A 24,294-nucleotide genomic window follows, 5' to 3' on the forward strand; every position below is an offset into this window, starting at 1 on the left:
GGTTCAACTGACACCAGAGAAATGTTGAGCACAACCACAGTGGAGAGGGAGGCTACTCAGGGATCATGTTGTACAACTGTGGGTACAGTTGATAATGCAGGACAGGTACAGGACACAGAAGCATGTACATCACACATGCGAAGTACAGGTCCAAGGTACAAGCTCAAGACTCAGGAAGTAGGTATCTAGGTCTGTAGGTGCAGATCTTTGGTTAATGAGAAAATAAATAAAGTAGAATGCAAACTTCTGTGGCCAACAAAAGGCCAAAGGTCAACTAGAATGCTTTATTAATTTAAAGTAGATTAAGGAAAATTATAGCATTTTTTCAAATAATACATTTCCATCATTTTTTACCACAATTTATCATTTCTGTTGTGTTCTAGCATGAATATTTTAAGATATATATTTTTATGGAGCATACCACAACTCTGTACAGCCATGCAGTATGAAAGTGAAAACAAATTAAAATATGAAAGGCGGTGTGAAAAGGATATAAAATGCCTGATTACACCAGCAAAAGAGTGGCAGCATTGATCCTATGAAAAATTTCACATATATCAAGGGACAAAGTTATCTATTAGAAAATTGACTTGGCTTTTTCTAATGTCTTCAATGAATACTCTTTGCCTATGTTACCGGATCAATGAGGTCTTGATGTTGGATATGCAAATCCAGTGTTTCAGATACAGATACAGATACGGATCCACGCAGATCCATGTAGGATCCACCACGTAAGCAGATCCTTCAAACTTGGAAATGGATCCCATGCTACTGAAATGGATCCTGTGCAAGCTAGCCCTCACATGGAGGATCCCAAGCAAATGACATCAGAGATTTTGGTTTATTTTTTAATTTTTAAAGAATATTTGCCACTTGTTTAAACCCTAAAAACCAAATATTCTATTTAAATTTTTAGTTTGATTACTGAGTAATCTGTAGGTTGTATAGTTGTATAACTAAGTTATTAATTACCTCTAGAATGTATAGCACATGATAATGCTAGTAGGAAAGGTCTAACACATCAAAATTTTCATTTTCATATTTTGATAATGCTAACAGGAAAGCTTTCAGACAATATATAGATAATAATGTATAGTGTACAAAGGATGGCTACGCCATTACTAATTTAATTAGATAAGTCACATCCAACTCTAGGTCAAGAGCCCACTTATAACAATATGATAAATAGACTATAGCATGTTCTCAAACAATGTACAGTACTCATTTACCATTGTAACTAGATGGGAACTTTTAGATTTGAAAGCAAATTTCAGGGAATATGACAGGTTGATCATGATGTAGAGTTAAAACATTCAAATGATGAGCATGCAGACCCATTTTTGGACATGTATTTAGAAATACTCCACATCACCATATCAATAGAGTGATCATTGTTGAGACAGTAAATTATGTATTTACAATTATCCTTTTTGTATAAAGAAAGATGCATCATGGTTTCAGTCGTCAAATAAATTATCTAATGATTTCAGTTCTAATGTTGTGATTCTTGAAAGGTTTTGATTTTTAATGTTGAATTTGATTTTTGAAATAAAGAAAAATATAATTGTACTTTTTGTACATGGTGTGTCCCCACAATATCCGGATCCTAGCTTTCCAAAAATCTGGTGGATCTATATCTTAATCCAAATCCGGATCCATTTCTGTTTCCTGGTAACTTAGCCTATTGCATATCACACACCAAACATATGCAACGGATATGTCACCATATGTAATTATAACAAAATGTTATTTGATGCCACTAGCTCACTGTGTGCTAAAAAGTATATCAGATTGATTATATGTGCTTGACTTTGGTAGTACATTGCCTTTTTTTAACAAACTATATATATCATACAAATTTTAGGAATAGCTAAAGATGAAGGTCAGCGATCACTTATAACTTTTGCCAATGTCTTTAAAATTCTGCTATGAAGCAAGCTAACTTGAAGACATGTTCTGATTTCTTTACTATCTATCTAACTTGCATACACCAGTTCCTGCTCAACTGTCATATAAAAAATGCTACGATTAAGAGGGAATATAAAAATGGGGCTTCCTCCTCCAAGATCATTGGTTCCTGTGTCATGCCACCCACTTTCTGTCTTCCTGCTTAAAAATGTAAATAAAAACACTATTCTATGTAGTGCCTAATGCCAAACAAATGTGAATTTTACAAGCAGATCTACAAATCATGGTATCCTATACTCATTAAAAACATTGAGAATGAATCACTGCTACAAAACCTTCGAACTTCATGTGATTTATCTAAGTTCTTCAGGTTCGAGTTTACGCTTGACAGGTTTTACCAATTTTTTCTTGATTTTGCTGATTTTCCAACTTGATCCACCCAGCAGCCCCCAGGGGTAGCTCACTTGGAAAAGAATGTAAATGTGTTATGTAAATTATTATGAGGTCCTTGGTTCAATCGCCCCAATCAACCCATGTCCACATTAGGGGCAGGCATCGTGCACCTAGTGGTTATAGTTGTAGTGAACAGAATTGACCCCATGTCACACAACTACAAGATCTCTCTAGTTGCCAACTCCACTAGTCACAAAGAAATAAACAAATAAATAACTTGATCCACCCAGCCAATTTTTTGCCAACATTGAATTTATTGTTGAATTGAGGCTTCTGTGATCCATAATAGTTGTAAGGAGAACTGCGGTGTAAATCACATGTAGACAAAGGTATGTCTACATGTGATTTACGCCGAAGTTCTTCTTACAACATTGAATTTTCCATCACTGGAATTAACTATGAAAGAAAAATAGCTCTATTCTATGTGGCATGGCATAAAAATGGCATTCAAAATCATCTTGGATAAATATCAGGCAGCCCAGTAGCTATGGCATGAGACAATAAGAGGAAGCCCAGGAAAGCATAAATACTAACAAAGAAGCCGCAAGATATGCTGGGGTCACATAACTAATTCAATATGAGACAGATTTTTATATTGTAGTTTATCATACATATTTCGAGTCAAATATAATCATCCAACAAAGTATCAGAGAAAAGGCATTATTCTTGGATAACCAATATTTGATTCCAAACTACGAACAAATATATCTTACTTTTCATAAGAATCTGCCCAAGTATCACCAGAACCATCCTCGAAAATGCCTTTAGACATATGATCAGTGAATTCATCTGCCCAGTCTTGCATATGCAACTTCGAAAACTCATTTATCCATTGATCATCAGTTTCCTGTTTTCCTTGCTTTTCTTCTACAAATTCAGTTGCCCACGCATCCCCATGATGAGAACGCTGAAAGAACATAACAAATTGAATACTCAACCTTTCGAAAATATTTACAATATAAAGAAAGCAAATACAATTGAAATCTAACACTACCTTTCCTCATCATCTTAGATGTTTAAACTTTTCAATTTGAAAGACAAACAAAAGAACTGCTTGAAACATCATACTGCTTTAAAGGCACCTCAAAGAATAGTATGCCACTCAGTAGAACAAATATGCCCTGAAATGTTTATTTTCAAGGAGATTTAATTACAATTCAATAAAAATGTGTACTTCCATTCATAATGTTTCAATTTTACTCCCCGTCCAAAAAGGAACAATTTGATTTAGAGCTGTTCCTGTTCTTATTTTGTTTACCTGGTAGGATCAAAAAGCTCGGTAGGTTCAGGAGACAAAAGTGTTTAGATCAAGTTCCAAAATATATGAAAACATAATTATACAGAAAACTGTAAGGAATCAAAAATTAAAAGAGCCATAAGTACAAAAATAAATGAGATAACAGGAAGCACATATTAAGGAAGATGCATGGTAGATGTATCCTTATAATGTTGAATGGTTGAAAACGAAGCAGCTGCAAACATCCTTGAACCATTCCTCCAATGTCAACAGATCTTCTTCCATTGACATATTTATAGACACTTTCAGATGATGTACATAGTTTCCACACGACTTATTAACATCATGATAACCTATGACATGATTTTGTGATTGGTATTAAGGATTTTATGTCCAACGTCCCCACCTAAATCTCTTCCTACGAATAAAGGAAATGTTGAGATTGGTAGCTTGGGAGCTACTCCAAACCCTAGGGGACGGGGCTGTGGAGGAATTGGCATCACAAAATCACATGTGGGCTAAGAACCCAAGTGTGGGGGTTTTGCACCCAAAGGAGTGGACCAAAAACCAAGCTTGATTTTGATGACATGGCACTTGGAGATGATAGAGCACCCATAGAGGAGCAACGGGCAGCTTCAAGCACCAGAGAGCCCATGTAGATTGAGAGAAATGAATTTTTTATGTGTTTCAAGTGGGTGAATAGTCTAAAGTTTCAAGTCGGTCGTAGTTGAGGAGACCCTTCTTGAAGTGCTAGACATCACCCTAGAGAAAGGTATATATAAGAGTGAGGAGACTCGTTCTCAGACCCCGAGTGCAATTCGTCCTAGTGGGAGAACAATTGAAATAGGCTGCAGATTCTTGAAGCTCGGCAAAGAAAAGGTGACTTGGATTGGTTGGTTTCTTGTGATTGTTTGGGTAGATTCAAGAAGAGGAACAGGGCCGAGTTTAGAAGGAGCAGTTCTGGGCAGTTCTGTGCCAAGACTAAGGATGGTTTTCTCATGAAACAAGGTCTGAACCTGTCTGTGTGTGCCCTAGTACAGGCCGAGTCCTGTAGTGACTGTTTTGAGGGCTGAAAACGTCATTACAGGTGACTGTAAGAGGGACGAAGGATCAGCAGTAGAGGAGCCTGTTTAGGAGAGGAGGCCACTGTTTGTGAGGTGATTTGGGCCAAGAAACAGGTCTGTAGCAGCTGCTAAAGGAAACCCTAACCAGCGCCGAGACTCACAGAAAATAGTGTACAGATCCGAAAAGAAGAAGGCAGAGGAAAGTAATCCTATGCAGAGGTATGTTGCTCTTCCTAAGTTAATGTGTTGCTAGGAGGTGTAGTGTCCAAGTTTGGACAGATTTGGACATATTGTGGTTGTTAAGGAGGGCAGCAAGTAGGTGTCCAAGGAAGCCCTAAGTGCAGACTTAAGAAGGGATTTTGGTCTGCTAGGAGAGGCACAATTGTGTGATGCTCAGGGACTACTGATCTTTGAAGGACAAAAGAAGTCAAGGGAGCAGTTTCTCTAGCCCAAGTTTGCTTAAGAGAAGGACATCTTGCAGTGATAGAGGGCAGCGCTCCATGCCCTAAGTTTGCCTCATTGGAGCAGCACAGGAAGGCAATAGAGGGAAAATGTCCCTAAGAGCTGAGGAGCAGCAGTGGGCAGTCTAAGAGTTGTTCACAATGGAGTTGTGAAGAACTCGCAACAAGACCCTATGTGTTGATTCATTGAAGGACTAATGATCAGCTATAGGTCAGATTAGCTAGCCGTTTTTCAGTGACCTAAAGGAGCACGATTCATTGATAAAGGCAGAGCTACAAATCAGGAGCAAAAGGACCGGCAGATGTATTCAAGACACATGGACAGAAAGGGCTGTGGAACACAGTAGCACTACATCAGCAAGTAGGTAAAGTGTTGTCTTGTTCAGGGTAGATTGGTGGTCAACAACCCTAGTTTGTATTCCTTGTATCAGTGATTGTATGAGGGCCTTGATCCCTGGTATGGGAGCCCTAGACTGGTGTATTATAGATTGATAACATAATGAAGTTGGGTTATCGAAAATTTGTAAAAAGTTGTATATTTGTGCAGGTATTGATTTACTGTTGTTTATATTCCACTGTGCAAAGTAGTTTGTCGTGGCATTTGGATTGGTAGTGTCAGAGATTCTAAGACCCTAACCTAGATTCTCTAGTGCCATGGAAAAACAACATGCTATTAGAGCTACTTTGAAGGGCCAATGAATCAGAGTGTGCATAGTGAAGCGGCTCAAAGGGAGCTAAGATTGTCTAGATCATGACGCAAAGGGTTCAACTAAAGACTTGGAGATGTGGCCTTGACTGGCTTGGCAGCAAAATTGGTTGGGCGTTCTGGTGGATTGGTGGTGAACCTGGTAAACAACAGTTCATTGTAAGGAAGGTTGTTGATCATGGACTTGCTATCACTTGTCATGGATCATTGGGATAGCTCGAGGATTTCTTTGGCATGGATGAGATTGATATGATCGACATTGCTTGATGTGATGGACAAGATTTTGGTAGGCTAGTTTCTTCATTGGATCGTGATGTTGCATATCCGAGATTGGAGGGATGTGCATGTGTTGTGTTTGATCCAGGAGGATGAGTGCTTGCAGGACTGAGTTGCAGTGATGATGGCCTGTGTTCGACCGCAACTCAAACTGACCTTGTACGACACGAGATCAGTAGCAGGTTGACCTACTGGAGATTGTGTAGACACAGAGGAAGTCTAGCTTCAGAGGGAGAAGCCCCATGGAAGTATAGAGGTCTTCAGGTTCAGATGAGATGAGGTAGAGGCACTACCGAGATAGCATGGTTCATTCTATAGAGTATGTTGCAGTGGTGGATGCCAGATGAGCTAGCGTCATCGATGATGAGTTACTTCCTAGTGTTGGAAGTACCTCCCTCACTAAGAGGGAGTGTTGAGATTGGTAGCTTGGGAGGTACTCCAAACCTTAGGGGACATGGTTGTGGAGGAATTGGCATCACATAGTCACTTCTGGGCTAAGAACCCAAGCATGGGGGTTTTGCACCCAAAGGGCCCAAAACCAAGCTTGAATTTGATGACATCACACTTGGAGATGATAGAGCACCCTTAGAGGAACAAGGGGCAACTTCAAGCACCAAGAGATCCCATGTAGAATGAGAGAAATGAATTTTTAGGTGTTTCAGGTGGATGAATAGTCTAAAGTTTCAAGTGGGCCTCAATTAAGGAGACCCTTATTGAAAGGCTAAACGTCACTCTAGAGAAAGGTAGAAATAAGAGTGAGAAGGAGGCTCATTCTCACACCCCAAGTGCAATTCATCCTAGTGGCAAAGCATCTGAAATATGCCACAATTTCTTGAAGCTCAACGAAGAAAAGAAGGTGACTTGGTTTGGCTGGTTTCTTGTGACTCTTTGACTATTTTAAGAAGAGGAACAGGGTCGTGGCTAGAAGGAGAAAATCTGGGCATCTTTGTGCCAAGATTAAGGATGGTTTTCTCATGAAACAAGATCTAAACCTATCTGTGTGTTCCCTAGTATAGGTCGAGTCCTATAGTGACTATTTTGAGGATCGAAAAGCTCATTACAAGTGACTATAAGAGGGTCGAAGGATTAGCAATAGAGGAAACTGTTTAGGAGAGGAGGCCGCAGTTTTTGCGAGGTGATTTGGGCCAAGAAATAGGGTCGTAGCAGCTGCTGCAGGAAACCCTAACCAAGGTCGAGACTCACAAAAAATAGTGCACAGATTTGAGAAGAAGAAGGCAGAGGAAAGTGGTCCTATGCAGAGGTATGTTGATCTTCCTAAGTTGATGTGTTGTTAGGAGGTGTGGTGCCCCAGTTTGAACAGATTTGGACGACATATTGTGGTTATTAGGAGGGCAACAAGTAGGTGTCCAAGTAGGCCATAAGTGCAAACTTAAGAAGGACTTTAGGTCTGCTAGGAGAGGCAGAATTGTGTGATGCTCAGGGACTGATCTTTGAAGGACAAAAGAAGGAAGTCAAGGGAGAAGTTTGTCTAGCCCAAGTTTGCTGAAGAGAAGGACATCTTGTAGTGATAGAGAGCAACCCTCCATGCCCCAAGTTTGCCTCATTGGAGCAGCATAGGAGGGCAATAGAGGGAAGAAGTCCCTAGAGTTGGTGAGCAATAGTGGGCAGTCTAGGAGTTGTTCAAAAACAAAGTTGTGAACAACTCACAAGAAGACCTTATGTGTTGATTCGTTGAAGGACTAATGATCAACTACAAGGCAGATTGGTGAGTCGTGTTCAATGACTCAAGGAGAAGGATTCATTGATAGTAGCAGAGCTGCAAATCGGGTGCATAAGGACCGAAAGATGTGTTCAAGACACATGGACTGAAAGGGTTGTGGAGTGTTATATCATCAAGTAGGTCAAGTGTTGTCTTGTTCAAGGTAGATTGGTGGTCAATGTTGTTGACACCAAACCCTAGCTTTGTATTCCTTGTATCATTGATTGTATGAGGGCCATGATCCCTAGTACAGGTGCCCTAGACTACTGTATTATAGATTGATAATATAACGAATTTGGGTATTGAAAAATTGTAAAAAGTTCTATATTTGTGCACGTGTTGATTTACAATTGTTTATATTCCGCTATGCAAAGTAGTTTATGTGGCATTTGGTTTGGTAGTCTCAGAAATTCTAAGACCCTATCCTAGATTCTCCAATCTCGTGGAAAAACAATAGGAAATGCCTTCCACAAGTACAAAAAGCTTGCTTGATCTCAATATTGAATTCCTTGATAACCATCACCTGAAGCATCCTTGAGGCATGCTTGTGATCAACAATATTGTTTGTGTAACCAGCCATGATTGCCACCATCGAAAAATCGCTTATGAGCCTCAACATAATTTACAGCTTATATAAGGTCCCAAGAGCTCTCTATATTTCTCTTCAAAAGCCTCATGTCACCCTCATTGATTTGTGATTCCAATTCCTCTCTAATGAGTTCGATTTGAGTATTTGGCCTAACTAATCCCCAAATAATAAGATCATGTGCAATAATAACATCCGCTGGTGACAAGCCCACCAAGATAGCTCAATAACATAAACCTAGGCCTCTCAAGAGGGTAGAGTGATCAATAAAATGAGTCGATGGGCCATTGAGAAGGCCTAATGAAGTCCAAAATGTGCCATGGTGAAAAAAATGGACTTCAAACATTGTGGACAAGGCATTGGCCCCTTATTTTCCAAACAAGTCACTGTGGTGCTCCCCAAGTGGGTGTGGGGACACAAGGACATCCTCATGGGTCTCCAAGTGGATCGAAAATGCCTATAAACCATATGTAAGGGCTAGGATGATGACATAAGCCCTTCTACAAGTTTGCGTTGTCCTTCTTGTTCATCATGATGATCAATTGAGGGTTCTGGAGAATTGATTTGTCTTGGACTATCTTCATTAGGAAAGACAATTCCTTCTTCTTCATCAAAGTCAATGGGGATATCTTTGGACTTCTTGTATGCAATGCTTTCATCAAATGTGACATCTCTGCTTACTTCAATACAACATTTTTCTTTGATGTAGATTTTGTATGCTTTAGATGAGTTGCTATAGCCAACAAAAATTCCTTTCATGCTTGTAGGATCCAACTTCTTTCTCTTGTCCTTGGGAATATGAATGTAGACTGGACATCCAAAGATTTTGAGGTGATCAACATTAGGCTTCTTTCTAGTAAAAGCTTCTTCCGGAGTTATGTCACCAAGAATTTTGTGAGGGCTTCTATTTTGAATGTATACTGCGGTCATGGAGGCTTCTCCCCATAGGAATTTGGGAAGATCTTGATCATGTATCATGGCTCTTACACATTCTTTGATAGATCGATTCTTCCTTTCAGCTACACCATTTTGTTGAGGATTATAGGGAACTATCAGCTCCCTCTTAATCCCAGCTTCTTTGCAAATTCACCTCCATTATCAGAACTTAGGGTCTTGATCTTCTTTTCTATCATATTCTCAACTTTGACTTTGAACTCTTGGAACTTGTTGAACACTTCATCTTTAGACTTCAAGAAATAGATCCAAGTCTTTCTAGAATAGTCATCAATAAATGTTACATAGTATAGATGACCACCAAGTGATTTTTCAAACATTGGGCCACACACATCAGAGTGGATTAGGTCCAAGATTTCCTTGGATCTTGAGTCATTGTTAGGAAATGGCTTTTCCACATTTTTGCCAAGAGTACACCCTTTTCAATTGGGGTATACCTATAACCTTTTGACTCAAGGATGGCAAAATCTTGTAATGGATATGGCCATATCTTCTATGCCACAATTCACATGGATTGATGTCAATGTGTACTAAAGCTTGAGGAGGAGTTAGAAGTCTATACAACCTCCCCTCACGAATCCCAATAATTCTAGCACTATCTATACTAGATCCCTTAGCCCAAACAACCACCTTGCCATCAATAAATGCTATTATGTCTCCTTTATCTTCTAAACAAGAAATAGAAAGTAAATTATTTTTCAAACCTGGAACATAGAGGATGTTGTTGAGATGAATGTTCCCACCAGATTCCAGCTCGATGGAGGTAGATCCAATGCCTTTAACTGGATAGCTATTTTTGTCTCCAAGTTCGACCTTGTGAGAGGAGCTTCCTTTTGATAGAGTGTTGAGATGTCCATGTTCTCCTGTCATATGCCTTGAAGCTCCACTATCGATTACCCATGTGTTGTCATCTTCAATTGAACCTGTGAGAGCAGAGTAGAGACTTCCATCCTTGACTTCCTTGGATAGTTTTGAAACAAAATTGGTGATATATCCTTTGATGGATTCAAGGAGAATCCTTAGAGCCTTGAGACCTTCTTTCATGTACTTGGCCATTGGAAGAGAGAGAGAGAGCTACTACAAAGATGTCCTCAATCAAGAGTGCCAACAATTTGTGATCTTCAAGCTTCCTTCCTTCACCTTAGCTTTGATACCATGTTGAGAAACCAAGTGCAATGTAGCTTAACACTTAATTCCTCTTCTTGATAATTACTTGTGAATATTACAAGTCTTTTTATTACTTCTTATGTCTTCTTCATCAAGAAATTTTACAAATGTTCAAAACATAAAATATCTCAATGAGATGAGACACCAAAAATCAAGTCAAAGGTCAGGGGAAAACCCAACAATCCTTCTCTTATTGAATCAGATCAAAATGAGAGATATCCAAAACCAAGACCAACACCAAACTGCCACAAAGATACCAAGTCAAACGCTCCTCCAAGTCACCTACAAAGGTGAAATCAACATTTGTCAAACCCCTTCAAATCTAGTCAAAATCAGAATTTTGGTACTGCAGTATAGGTCGAATTTCGGCTACAATCACCTCAGAAATTTTGGCCTTTTTCCACATAAAATATGTCCATACGTGCAACTTGCAGAAGGGTAAAGATTTCGATCAACAAGGAATATTCTTCTTATGCTTTCACTTCCTTCTCTTTCCTTTGATTTGGCCTTCTTCCTTCTTTGTTGGGTATCAAAGATACTATGTGATGTCATGCTTGAATGAGCACTCCAAGAGGTTGAACTATCTCTTATATATAGTTGTCCAAGAGGGTCGGATAGGTGCCACTAGGCCAACTTGTCCAAGGAGGGTCGACTTTGTCATATTTTGGGCTTATGATTCAAAAGTAAAATTTAAATTATTTTTCTTACAAATGTCCAATTGGGACATGACTCAAATTTTTCTCTCTACTCAAAATAAATTCTTTTGACTTTGACTCTAAGCATGAAGAACATGCTTTTACAAAAATATAATAAATACGTTAATGATAAATTTACATTATGAAGATCGAACCTAGTTACTGTTAGTTTTTGGTAGCATCGGAAGTGCTCTAACCTTGAAAATTAGTGGAGAGGCTAAGGCACATGAGTTCTAAAGAACCCATAAACCATTTGGTGAAATTCCACCCGGATTGTACTTTATTAAAATAATTAATATTTTTAATGGAGCTCCTAAGTCTAAACTTAGGGAAATTAAAATATTAATGGGTATTAATCAAAATATGGGTGAGAATGATCTAGAAGGCGAATCAAGTCATGTTTTAATCTTAGTCATTGATTAGAGACTTAATCTCGGTCGTTGAAGACTCAACAGGAAAAGTATAAGATGGAGGCTTGTGATTCATTTGGAAATACACACAGAGGGAGAGAATTGATCTAGAGCTTGATTTTTGGGGCTAGGAAGCTGAGAAATTCGAACTAAGTGATCATTCTGCAGCAGAGGGGCAGTGAGAATCTGGAAGGACTTTCCGGAGAATATTGACAAAGAGGCAGAGAGAGCTTGCAGAGGGGTAGCAAAGTAGCTGGGAGAGCTGACGTTTGGCCAGTCTGGGCCCACGCAATCTTGACGCGGAGCTAGAAGGGCCAGTGCAGAGCAAAAAAGTTGCCTGTCATGCAGAATCCATGACTGCCAGAACAGCCAGAACTGTCGAGAACTGCTGGAACTATCGGGAGAGCTGACGCAGAGGGAAGATAAGGTGACGTAGGGTTGACGCAAAGCCAATGCAGAAATAGTCGGGGTTAGCCAGTGTTGTGTCGAATCAGCGGGAATTCTGTCGGGTGAAGTGAGGTAAAACTCACTCTGATTTTCCGCTAGTTTTTTTTCTGTAAAGGATTGCTAGACGAGCACCCTAGATTTGTATTCAAATATTTCTCCTGCATAATAATAAACCCTTAGAACTGTTGCATCGCTTTTCCCGCATTGGTTTTTTCTAGGAACTATTGTGTCCAAAAATAAGTGTGTCCTATGTATCTTGTTCTTTGCTCTATTTTCTGTTTCATGAGATCAAATATTTAATTAGTGTATGTTGCGGAAGTAATTTGCTTCAGTATTCAGAAGAATAACTTGGTTAATGTATGTTAAAAATCAAGTAGGTGAAGTAGATTTAGATTTGTTGCATTAGGGGTTCCTTCAGGGTATGAATTTTCACATGGTATCCGAGCGTTGATTTGAAACAGGTAGAGCAGATCCAGTGCTAAGCAGTGAGGTCAAAAGCTACACTTAGCAGCAATTTGAATCCCCTTGAAGGGATTGTGCAGTCCTTGCTGAGAAGTAGATCCGAGGAAATCTCTCTGAGTGAGACGACAAAGAGGTACGATTTCCATTTTGCAAAGGCAGAGGGAGTGATGCAGAGCCTCAGCGCAGTTCTTGAAGGGTGCAGTTTCTGTCGGGCCAGAAATCCGCTAGAAAAGAACGAAGACACATAGAAGGGGAATTTTCTCCTCAGAGAACTTTTCGCCAGAAAGTTCGAATTTCTCACTCGCTGAGCAGCTGAGCAGTGCTAAGCAGTGACTAGAGGACTCAGTTCGACAATTGGGTGAGATGGCATCACATGGGCTCAGAGATCAGGACAGGTTGGACAGAGCCTCCAACTATGTGATATGGAAGGCCAGAATCTTAGTTGTTCTGGAGGAATATGATCTCGAGGCCTACGTCAAAAGTGTTGTAGATGTTCCTGCTGACAACGATCAAAATAAGAAATACAAGGTCGAGCAGGGGAAGGCAAAGAGGCTCATTCTCGATGGAGTTAGAGATCATGTGGTCTCACACTTACAGGGCAAGGATATAGCCCGAGAGATGTGGGAAACCTTGTCTTCTCTGTATGAAGGCTCTTCCGAATAGCGGAAGATGTATTTAGAGCAGAAGTTACAACGGACCTTGATGCAGAAAGGAGAAGGGGTGAACCTCTATCTTCAACATCTTCAGGACACTAGAGAATAGCTCGCTACAATGAGGTCCACTCCTTAGCCAACTACGATGGTGTGGATAGCCCTGAATGGAGTCTCGGATCAATGGCAAGTTTTCGTCCAAAGCATATTAAGCAGAGAAAAACTACCTTCATGGGAGGAGATGTGGGTAGCTCTTCAACAGGAGGAGTTAAGGAAGGACATAGTGATGGTCAACCTCAGTGGCAGCAATGTGAGTGGCACAAAGACGAAGGAGGAGGAGGAGAACGCATCTCTCGCATCGAAGGGACAACAGAAGCCCAAGCGAAAGGAGGACATTTCAAAGGTGAAATGTTTCGCTTGTGGCAAGTTGGGCCACTATGCATCCCAGTATCCTTTGAAGAAAAAGGAAAAGGATGAGAAACATGATCCTAAGGCTGCTTTAGCAAAGATTGACAAGGATGAGCTTTTGATGAGCGCCCACGCATCTCTAGGAGGGAGATGGGGCGATATTGAGTTGTAGTCAGGAGGACTACATGTGGGCAGGATCCTTGAGGAACCCACCTCTTGGATCAATGCTTACTACGAGAGCCCAAGATTCAGCAGTAGCGAGATGGACTTAGTGTCAGATGATGCAATGGAGTGTTTGGAGGAGAGATGCAGTTGCTTGGGACCAAAGACTAATCAGCGCAGAGCAAGGTTGGCATCAGTGCAGTTGGCACAGTGCAGTAGTCAGCAGCAACGCAGAAGATTCAAAGGGTCAGAATCAGCAACAGTCAGATTCCAACATTCATGGTATTATGGTGAACACAGTTAAGTTCAGCTAATTTTGGATGTTTTTCAGTTGCTTCTCTCAGCAACCAAGTTGCAGTACAGATGCACTGTTGGCAGTGGTAGTGCTAGCAGCATCACAGATGCAGTGTTGGCAGTGGTAGTGCTAGTAGCATAGCAGATGCAACGTTTGAGAGGGAGCTGTAGTACAGATGCAGCGATGGCAGTGGCAGTGTCATGGGCAGCAGTATAGTAGCAGCAGCAGCACAGTGTTGGTGACGACAGCGGTGCAAAAAGGAGGTGCTTTAGAAACAGTGCAGCATGCAGGTGGACATAGAGCACTTTCCTCGCGAAGAGGGAGTGTTAGTTTTTGGTAGCATCAAAAGTGCGCTAGCCTTGAAAATTGGTGGAGAGGCTAAGGCACATGAGTTCTGGGTCTAGGAAGCTGAGAAATTTGAACTAAGTGATCATTCTGCAACAAAGAGGCAGTGAGAATCCGGAAGGACTTTTCGAAGAACACTGACTGAGAGGCGGGGAGAGCTTGCAAAGGGGCAGCGCAATAGCTGGGAGAGTTGATGTTGGGCCAGTTTGGGCCCACTCAGTCCTGACGCAGAGCTAGAAAGGTCAGTGCAAAGCAGAAAAGTTGTCTGTCACGCAGAATCCAAAACTGTCAGAACAGTTGGAATTGTCAGGAACTGCCACAATTGTCGGAATTGTCGGGAACTGCTGGAACAGCCAGGAGAGCTGACACAGAGGGCAGAGAAGGTGATGCAGGGCTGACGCAGAGCCAACGCAGAAATAGTCGGGGTTAGCCAGCTTGTGCCAGATTAGTCAGAATTCTGTCGGGTGAAGTGAGTTTCTAAATGAGCATCCTAGATTTGTATTTAGATATTTCTCTTGCATAATAATAAACCCTCAGAATTGTTGCACTGATTTTCCCGCATTGGGTTTTTCCAGGGACTATTGTGTCTAAAAATAAGTGTGTCCTATGTATCTTGTTCTTTGCTCTATTTTCTGTTTCATGAGATCAAATATTTAATTAGTGTAGGTTGCAGAAGTAATTTGCTTCAGTATTCAGAAGAATAACTTGGTTAATGTATGTTAAAAACCAAGCACGTGAAGTAGATTCAGATTTGCTGCAGTAGGGGTTCCTTCAGGGTAGGAATTTTTACAGTTACAACTTCAACACACATGACCATTGGGTCTACAAGATCTAGCACACCCCCTCCCCTTGTCCACATATATGGGTAAAGCCTGGAAATGTTGCCTCAATGGTCAATGCAGCTAAAAAAACTTAAAAGCATATCATGGCCTCAAGCAAGAAACAAAAGAAAAGGAAAATCACAAAATGCAAAAGATGGCCGAGACATTAATAATATCACGTGGGCAAAAGCCAGATATGAGCTCTACCCCTTATCATTATGGCCATCACCCAGGTTCCTCAAGCCAATGATTGCCCCATCACGTCATAAAAGGAACCCATACACGTCCCAACCCCTATTGGGTGATGAATTGCCCAACCTTTAAGGGGGTAATAATTGTTATACATCATTCACAGCATGCTCTCATTTCCTAGAGCTTCGAGCAGTGATACAAAGAAAAATCAAGAAAAAGAAAAAGGCAATTAAAGAAGGGTGGAAAAACAAAGGTTGGGGTAGTTCACACATCCACGATTGCTCCCTCCTCACATCTGTATCCCCAATATGTGGACTTCCTCATTATTGCTACCCCTTTGACCATGGCATTTGGCCTTGAGACCCCTTTATCCCCCTTTCGTTCCATCATCATTCATATGCCACCTAGTGATTGAACGATGTACAAGCGACATGTCTTTCCCCTTAGGGGTGTTGAAAAATGTGTAACTAGGTTCAGTGTTCATAAATATGAAATGTACTTTTTGATTCTTATACATTGTAAAATGAAAGAAAATTACTATTATTACTTTTGGAGCACGAGTTTCATGCTCAAGGTCTTTTATTTTATAGGTCAAGCACCCATTGAGTGCTTCTAGGGTTTTTCCTAGGTCAAAAAGTCAAAAGAGTCATTATCATAAGTTGAAGACCCCTTCAGGCACATTGTAACTTGTAAAGAATATTATTTGTCTTTAAAAGTGTCAAAATACCCATCAAGACCAATTCGGCCTAAAATGAGGAGCAACATCCACCTTGAGGAGCCTATATAAAGGAGGAAATTCGACCTCCTTGAAGCACATTCATATCTCACTCATTCAAGCGAAGGAAGAAGAAGAAGAAAGAAAAGAAGGAAGAGGACAAAGAAGACTTGGTTTTGGGCTATTTCTCTCTCACACGTGTGAAGGAAGGCAAGGGTTTTTGTAGCAAATCTAGGGTTTTCCTCTGCAAGTTTGACTTTGAAGAAAGGAAGGCAAGAAGGTCAAGTGAAGGTCACAAGAAGCCATCCTCAAGCTCCACAAGCTAGAGAAAGCCAAGTGAAGGTCTAAGGCAGCCTTGGAAGGCTAAAACAAAGCTCACACGTGTGGCAGCAACAACTGCAACAGGGCCAAAAATTCCAGGTCTGTAGTGGAGGCTGAAATTCTGCAGCTGGGGGTCGAAGTTATGCTACTAGAAGAGATTTGATTGGGTTTGACCTGTTCAAGGAAATCACATCATTCAAAGAGGTTGGACTTGGTCTTGGAGGGTATTGGTCTTGATATAGAGGTCTTGGAATTTGTCAATTGAAGAATCCACAAGGAAGAGAAGAGATTTGTGAGTTTTCCTCTCAATTGGAGAGGTTTTGGCCTTGGCTTGCAGCCTCTATTTTGTGTGCTTGTTCTTCTTGTTTTGGTAGTTGTTTGATGATATACAAACATAATAATAAGCAAAGAAGTTAATAAGTAAGAAAAAGTTAAAATACATGACAAGCAGTTATCAAGAAAAGAGAAATCACTCTAATCATTGCCCTATACATTTCTCAACATGGTATCAGAGCTAAGGTTGGCTAAGGGCATTATGAAGATCTCAACTACATTAAAGAAGTTCAAAGGTAGCGAGCGGCAAGCCATCTCAAGAAGGGTAACAAGGAAGCATGGAATCTTTTATTTACTCCAAAGAAGGAAGTGACCAAGACAAAGGATGAAGGACTCTTCTCGGCACTCACTGGCACATTTCAAGATGAGAACATTTGGGTGATCGATAGTGGTGCATCAAGACACATGACTAGTCATCACAAGCAACTAAAGACATTATCAAAAGGAAAATCTTCTTACTCCATAGAACTTGGAGATAATAAGAGCTATCTTGTAAGAGGAATTGGATCAACCTCAATAGAGCTGGAGAATGGAGGCAATATTCATCTCAACAACATCCTATTTGTTCCAGGTTTGCATAAGAACTTACTCTCCATTTCAAGTCTAGAAGATAAAGGTGATAGAGTGGCTTTCATTGATGGAAAAGTTGTAGTATGGAGTAAGAACTCAAGCATAGAAAATGCTAGAGTAATTGGCATTCATGAAGGAAGACTTTACAGGTTGATATCTCCTCTTGCTCAAGCTTTGGTTCACATTGAAATCAGCCCATGTGAACTTTGGCATAGAAGATTTGGACATCTCCATTTCAAAATCCTTCCAACTCTAAGTTCAATAGTAGATGGAATCCCCGAACTAAAAGAAGATCATGAAGGAGTATGCAAAGGATGTGCATTGGGTAAGAACACCAAGAGACCATTTGGAAGCAGTGCTTCATGGTCAAAAGAAATCTTGGATCTTATTCATTCTGATGTTTGTGGTCCTATGACTCCTAAATCACTTGGAGGTCATCTATATTATGTCACATTTATAGATGATCATTCAAGGAAGACTTGGGTTTACTTAATGAAATCCAAGGATAAAGTATTTACAAAATTTCAAGAATTCAAAGTTGAAGTAGAGAACCTTACAGAAAGAAGAATCAAAATATTAAGATCTAGTAATGGAGGAGAATATACATCCATGGAAATCATATCATTTTGTAAGGAATCTAGGATTAAGAGGGACTTGATAGTCCCATATAATCCCGAACAAAATGGAGTTGCAGAACGAAAGAATCGATCCATTGAAGAAAGTGTAAAAGCAATGTTACATGATCAATACTTACCAAATTTTTTGTAGGGTGAAGCTACAAAGACAATTGTATACATACAAAATCGAAGTCCCCACAGGTCTCTAGATACCCAGACTCATGAAGAGGTGTTCACCAGGAAGAGGTCATCTATATTATGTCACATTTATAGATGATCATTCAAGGAAGACTTGGGTTTACTTAATGAAATCCAACGATAAAGTATTTACAAAATTTCAGGAATTCAAAGTTGAAGTAGAGAACCTTACAGAAAGAAGAATCAAAATATTAAGATCTAGTAATGGAGGAGAATATACATCCATGGAAATCATATCATTTTGTAAGGAATCTAGGATTAAGAGGGAGTTGATAGTCCCATATAATCCCGAACAAAATGGAGTTGCAGAACGAAAGAATCGATCCATTGAAGAAAGTGTAAAAGCAATGTTACATGATCAATACTTACCAAATTTTTTGTGGGGTGAAGCTACAAAGACAATTGTATACATACAAAATCGAAGTCCCCACAGGTCTCTAGATAACAAGACTCCCGAAGAGGTGTTCACTAGGAAGAAACCAACCATAGATCATCTCTGAATTTTTGGTTGTCCTATCTATATACATATACCTAAGGACAAAAGAAAGAAGTTGGATCCATCTGGCATGAAGGGAACCTTTGTGGGCTACAGTAACTCTTCTAAGGCCTATAGGATCTACATAAAGGAAGGACACCAAATAGAAGTCAGTCGAGATGTGATATTTGACAAAAGTATTGCATTCAAGAAATCAAAGGATCTCCCTATGGACTCTGATGATGAAGAACTTCCAGTATTCAAAAAAGAAGTTACTAGGGAAGAAGAAGAATCAAACCATGAAGATGAAGGTCCCTGTGAACCAATACAACCTGTGGTAATTCCCAAAACCAGAAAAATACCTAACTGGTTGAAGTCTACACTTCTAGATGCAGAAGGTCATGGAGCAGCTCAAGGTACATTCAAGGAAAGCAAGAAGCCCAAACGATATTCTGGGTATGCAGCCTACATAACAAAACTAATTGAAGTAGAGACATCCACTTTTGAAGAAGTTGTCAATCAACAAGAATGGAAGGATGCCATGAATGAAGAATATCAATCTATAATGAAGAATGGAATTTGGGAGATCGTACCTAGGCCTGAAGACAAATCTATGGTAACTTCCAAATGGATCTACAAGGTCAAACATGCAGTCGATGATAGTATTGACAAGTATAAGGCAAGATGTGTGGCTAGGGGCTTCTCTCAACAGGAAGGCATCAACTATGAAGAGATATTTGCTCCAACAGCAAGGTATACAACTATACGTTCGATGGTCTCTTTGGCAACATCAATGGGCTAGAACATCCACCATATGGATGTCAAGACTGCATTCCTAAATGGTACAATTGATGAGGAAGTCTATAAAGAACAACCCTTTGGATTTGAAGTTAAAGATAGAAAGGCATATGTTTTCAGATTGAAGAAGGCATTATATGGCCTCAAGAAAACGCCAAGGGCATGGTATGCTAGGATGGATGCATACCTACGAAGATTAGGCTTCACCAAGAGTTTTGTTGATCCAAACCTTTATATTAAGGTTGTAAAGGGAGAGCCAGTAATCATTCTTTTGTATGTGGATGATCTTCTCTTGACAGGTGTGGAAGGTCGAATTGAAGAATGTAAGAAGCATCTAGCAGTAGAATTTTACATGAAGGATCTAAGGTTGATGCAGTACTATTTGGGACTGGAAGTATGGCAAGGACCTAATGAAATCTATCTAGGTCAAGGAAAGTATGTGATCAAGATGTTGAAGAGGTTTGACATGACATGATGCATTGCAAACCACTGACAACCCTAATGGTCACAAAATTCAAAAGACTAAGGAATTCTAAATCAATCCCTACGGATCCTTCCAAATATAGGAAAATGATTGGTTCACTGATTTACTTGGTGAATACTCGACCAAGCATCTGTTTTGCAGTAAATATTCTTAGTCAGTTCCAAGTGGAGCCAAAGCATGATCATTGGATAGCAGTGAAACACATACTAAGATATCTACAAGGAACAATCCACTACTGCCTAAAATTTGATGGGAGGAATGATGTCCACTTGATTGGATATACAGATTTTAACTGGGTAGGCAGTGAGCAAGATAGAAGAAGCACTACAAGAGGATGTTTTAGTTTGGGATCCTCCATGGATGAGCAGAAAGCAAGATACGTTTGCTTTGAGTAGTCTTGACGTTGAGTACATTGCAGCATGTGAAGTATGCAGAGAATTTGTCTGGTTAAAAAAGTTGTTATCGAACCTATCTGAAGGACCAATGGACCCTACAGTGATACATTGTGATAACACCAGTTGTATACGATTTTCTGAAGACCCAGTATTTCATGGAAAGACGAAGCATATCAACAACATGTATCACTACATTCGGAAGCTAGTACAAGATGGTGTGTTGCAGCTACAGTATATCTCAACCAATGAGCAGGAAGCTGACAAATTGACGAAATCTCTTCCTTATAAGAAGCTTGTGTATTTGAGAGACAAGCTTGGTTTGGCTGATGTATCCTCCCTAGTTGAGAGGGAGAGATAGGCACATCATTCTTGTCTTCACTTGGGAAGACAGAATGGAAGATTGGGTAAGCATCTGGCATCCGATACTCTTTGAGGATGACGTAGGGTATCCAAGATAAGAGTAGTTGTGGACCAATATTCTTTGAGGACTAGCTATCCAAGATAATAATAGTCCAAAGAAGATCATACTCTATGAACACTCGGGTGGGGTATGTCGCTTGAGAGACAACGATGATGGTGTTTATAAATCATTGGTCTCACTAGCATTGTGCTCCAATCTTGTGGAGAGATAGAGTTGTTAGTCAAGGCCTTACTATGTGACAATGTTGGCTCATATGATGTTAAATAGATGGGTTACCAATCCGACTCTTCTTATGAGATCTCTTCGGATTGAGAATTTCCACGTACCATTTATGAATACCTCCCTAGTTAAGAGGGAGTGTTGAAAAATGCATAACTAGGTTTGGTCTTCATATATATGAAATGTACCTTTTTATTCTTGTAAATTGTAAAATGAAAGAAAATTATTATTATTATTTTGGAGCATGGGTTTCATGCTAAAGGTCTTTTATTTTATAGGTCAAGCACCCATTGAGTGCTTCTAGTGTTTGTCCTAGGTCAAGTAGTCAAAAGTGTCATTGTCATAAGTTGAAGACCCCTTCGGGCACATTGTAACTTGTAAAGAAAATTATTTTTGTCTTTAAAACTATAAAAATACCATTCAAGACCAAGTCAGCCTAAAATGAGGAGCCACGTCCACCTTGAGGAACCTATAAAAGGAGGAAACTCAACCTCCTTGAAGCACATTCATATCTAACTCATTCAAGCGAAGAAAGAGGAAGAAGAAAGCAAAGAATGAAGAGGATGGAGAAGACTTGGTTTTGGTCTATTTCTCTCTCATTGTGAAGGAAGGCTAGGGTTTTTGCGGCAGAACTAGGGTTTTCCTCTACAAGTTCGATCCTGAAAAAGGTAAGGCAAGAAGGTCAAGCGAAGGTCACAAGAAGCCATCTCAAGCTCCAGAAGTCAGAGAAAGCCAAGTGAAGGTCTAAGGAAGCCTTGGAGGGCTAAAACAAAGCTCACACGTGCGGCAGAAGCAACTACAGGAGGGCCAAAAATTTCAGGTATGCAGTGAAGGCCGAAATTCTGCAGTTGGGGGTCGAAGTTGTGCTACTGGAAGAGCCTTCACTGGGTTTGACTTGTTCAAAACTTCAAGGTAAGCACATCATTCAGAAAGCTTGCACTTCGTCTTGGAGGGTATTGGTCTTGGTTTAGAGGTCTTGGAATTCGTCAATTGAAGAATCTATAAGGAAGAAAAAAGATTTGCGAGTTTTCCTCTCAATTGGAGAGGTTTTGGCCTTGGCTTGCAGCGTATATTTTATGTTCTTGCTCTTCTTGTTTTGGTAGTTGTTTGATGATATACAAGCATAATAATAAGTGAAGAAGTTAAAAAGTAAGAAAAAGTTAAAATACATCACACGCAGCTATCAAGAAAAGATAAATCACTCTAAGCATTGCCCTATAGATTTCGCAACAAGGGGTTGGGAACACCTAATAGGGTTGTCTATTAACCACTCCTACGTAGGTAGGTGACACTATTACGTGATCAAAGCCCCAAATTTGGAAGGGAAGCCTTGTATGAAGTGCCAATATGCCCTTGATTAACAAGCTTGGTTCACTTAGATGTACTAATGATTAATTGTACCTCATGGTGAAGATGTAGCACTAGACATTGTGTTTGATTGGCAAATGGTTTTCATCATAGGTTGGGCAACATAATTGGGGCCCAGGTCCACTAGAGGAACATCATGACACCCTACAAGTGAAGCGTTGAGAGCCATGGGACTCCTATCACTTGCAGAGCATCATTCCATTCCATGGGCACCTACAACAACCTAGCAGTCTGTGCTTTGCACCACTTTATTCATGAGATGATGCACTTTGACAAAAATGCCCCCTGTCGGCTTAGCAATGTATACATGGTTTGGCAGTGGTTCTGAGCCCAGATGAGTTTTGGCTCACCCCTTGAGACATGGGAGGACTAGCACCATTCTCTGATCCCTTGATGTTGGATAAGAACCACCCTATTTTATCACTAGGAGACCCATGAGACCCATTTTGTGCCCCAAACACAAAATTGAGGTCCACAGTATGATTTGCATGGAGATTTATGGGCCAACCCATAGATTCGTATTTTTGGAGCCCTATACACTCAACTTGGCACTGGAGGAGCCCAACAAGGGCGTACGCATGCATGACATCAACATTCCAGCCTCTTTTGTGGGTTATTTCTTCTGTTTTACATTGGCTATGAGGTTGTCTTGTAACCTCACCTAGTATTAGCCCATTACTTTATGACCTAAGGAGCCTTAGGCTAAAATTGGACATCATTAGACATGTATAAATAAGAGAGAGACCATTTCACTCTCTCATCATCATCACTTGGAGAATTCGGACCTCATAAGAGAATTTGCACTTGTTCTTTCTCGGTTATTGGAGATTCTTGGAATGCATTTTGATGTTTGGAAGCTATTTTGGATTGTCATTGGAGTTATTTCTTTGATGAATGGATAGATATACTACATGTTATCTTGTAAGTACCTATTGTTGAAGATTATCATTTTGAATTTGTCTAATGTATGCAATTGTTGCTTCTAGATTATGCTTGATTGTGCCCTAATTTGATGAAAATAAATTTAGAGGACATCTAATTGAGAATTGCAAATGTTACTCACGGTATAACATGTAATGAATGTTCCTAGTGGAGGAATTCTTATAACTCTCCAACAAACTCCATTTATCATTGACTGGGTAAATGTTGGAATTTTGATACTAGGGCATCACATTTCCGTGTTCCCTAGCAACAAATTTGGCTTATCTATCGCATCCTCGACTCCATATGCCTGAAGGACAAGGCACTAGTCCAAGTCTTTGGTGATTATCTCAAAACTTTCTCCATAAATTCCTCTCCTTAATTTCTGTCTTTTTAAGGCTAGGGCGAAAATCTAGGGCTTGGGTCGAAATTGTAGGGAGGAGGCTTTTTAGGGTTTCGAGAGCCTAAACATCACGAGATAGGTCTAGGCTACCTAACCTATCGATTTGGTGGGCATCCAATTAAATTTCATCCATAAAATCTCTTGCCGTAGGTGTTGCTCTAAGAGGGAAACCCCAGTTTCTTTTCCCCACAACTTAAGGACTTCCATCAAGATTGTATGAGCTTAGTACTTGTTGAAATATATCTCAAGAAGCCTTTTCTCTCGACCCTTGACATTGTGAATACCTATCACCATCGAAAATATCAAAACCCTAGGTCTTGTGCCTTCTTTTCTGGAGCTTTTCTTTGACAGTGTTTTGCTTCTTTGAAGCCTTGTACCATTATCGAGCCTCTCTCTTGTATGAGATCTAGCTTGATCACTATATGCCATATACCTAGCATATCTATTTTAAGTGATCTCTCTCATTACCGAGACTCCTCCCATTGGTGAAAAATTGTAGAGAATAAGGGGTTTCGGCTAAGGTGACATTGGGCTTCTATCTCGTTGTTAGCACTTTGTCTAGTTATTGCCTTGTAGGGTTTCCCTTTCCAAAGCCTGCTAGATTTTGTGGTAACAGTGCCAAAAGAAAAGAAGGTGT

The 24,294-nt window shown here is 40.1% G+C and overlaps 1 protein-coding gene across 1 annotated transcript in view; it reads right to left on the reverse strand.

Moving 5' to 3' along the window:
* The window catches only part of PEX5 (peroxin 5), a 442,866-nt gene that overhangs the window by 216,759 nt on the left and 201,813 nt on the right, over positions 1-24,294 (reverse strand). Inside the window, exon 8 of the mRNA XM_089444941.1 lies at positions 3,075-3,268. Coding sequence (XP_089301067.1) covers positions 3,075-3,268 — 194 coding nt within the window. The remainder of the gene's footprint in view (positions 1-3,074; positions 3,269-24,294) is intronic.

Source organism: Pinus tabuliformis, chromosome 9 (genome assembly GCF_031772625.1).
Source record: "Pinus tabuliformis cultivar Carrire ecotype Pingquan chromosome 9, CPIR1, whole genome shotgun sequence".
Classification (NCBI taxonomy): Eukaryota; Viridiplantae; Streptophyta; class Pinopsida; order Pinales; family Pinaceae; genus Pinus; species Pinus tabuliformis.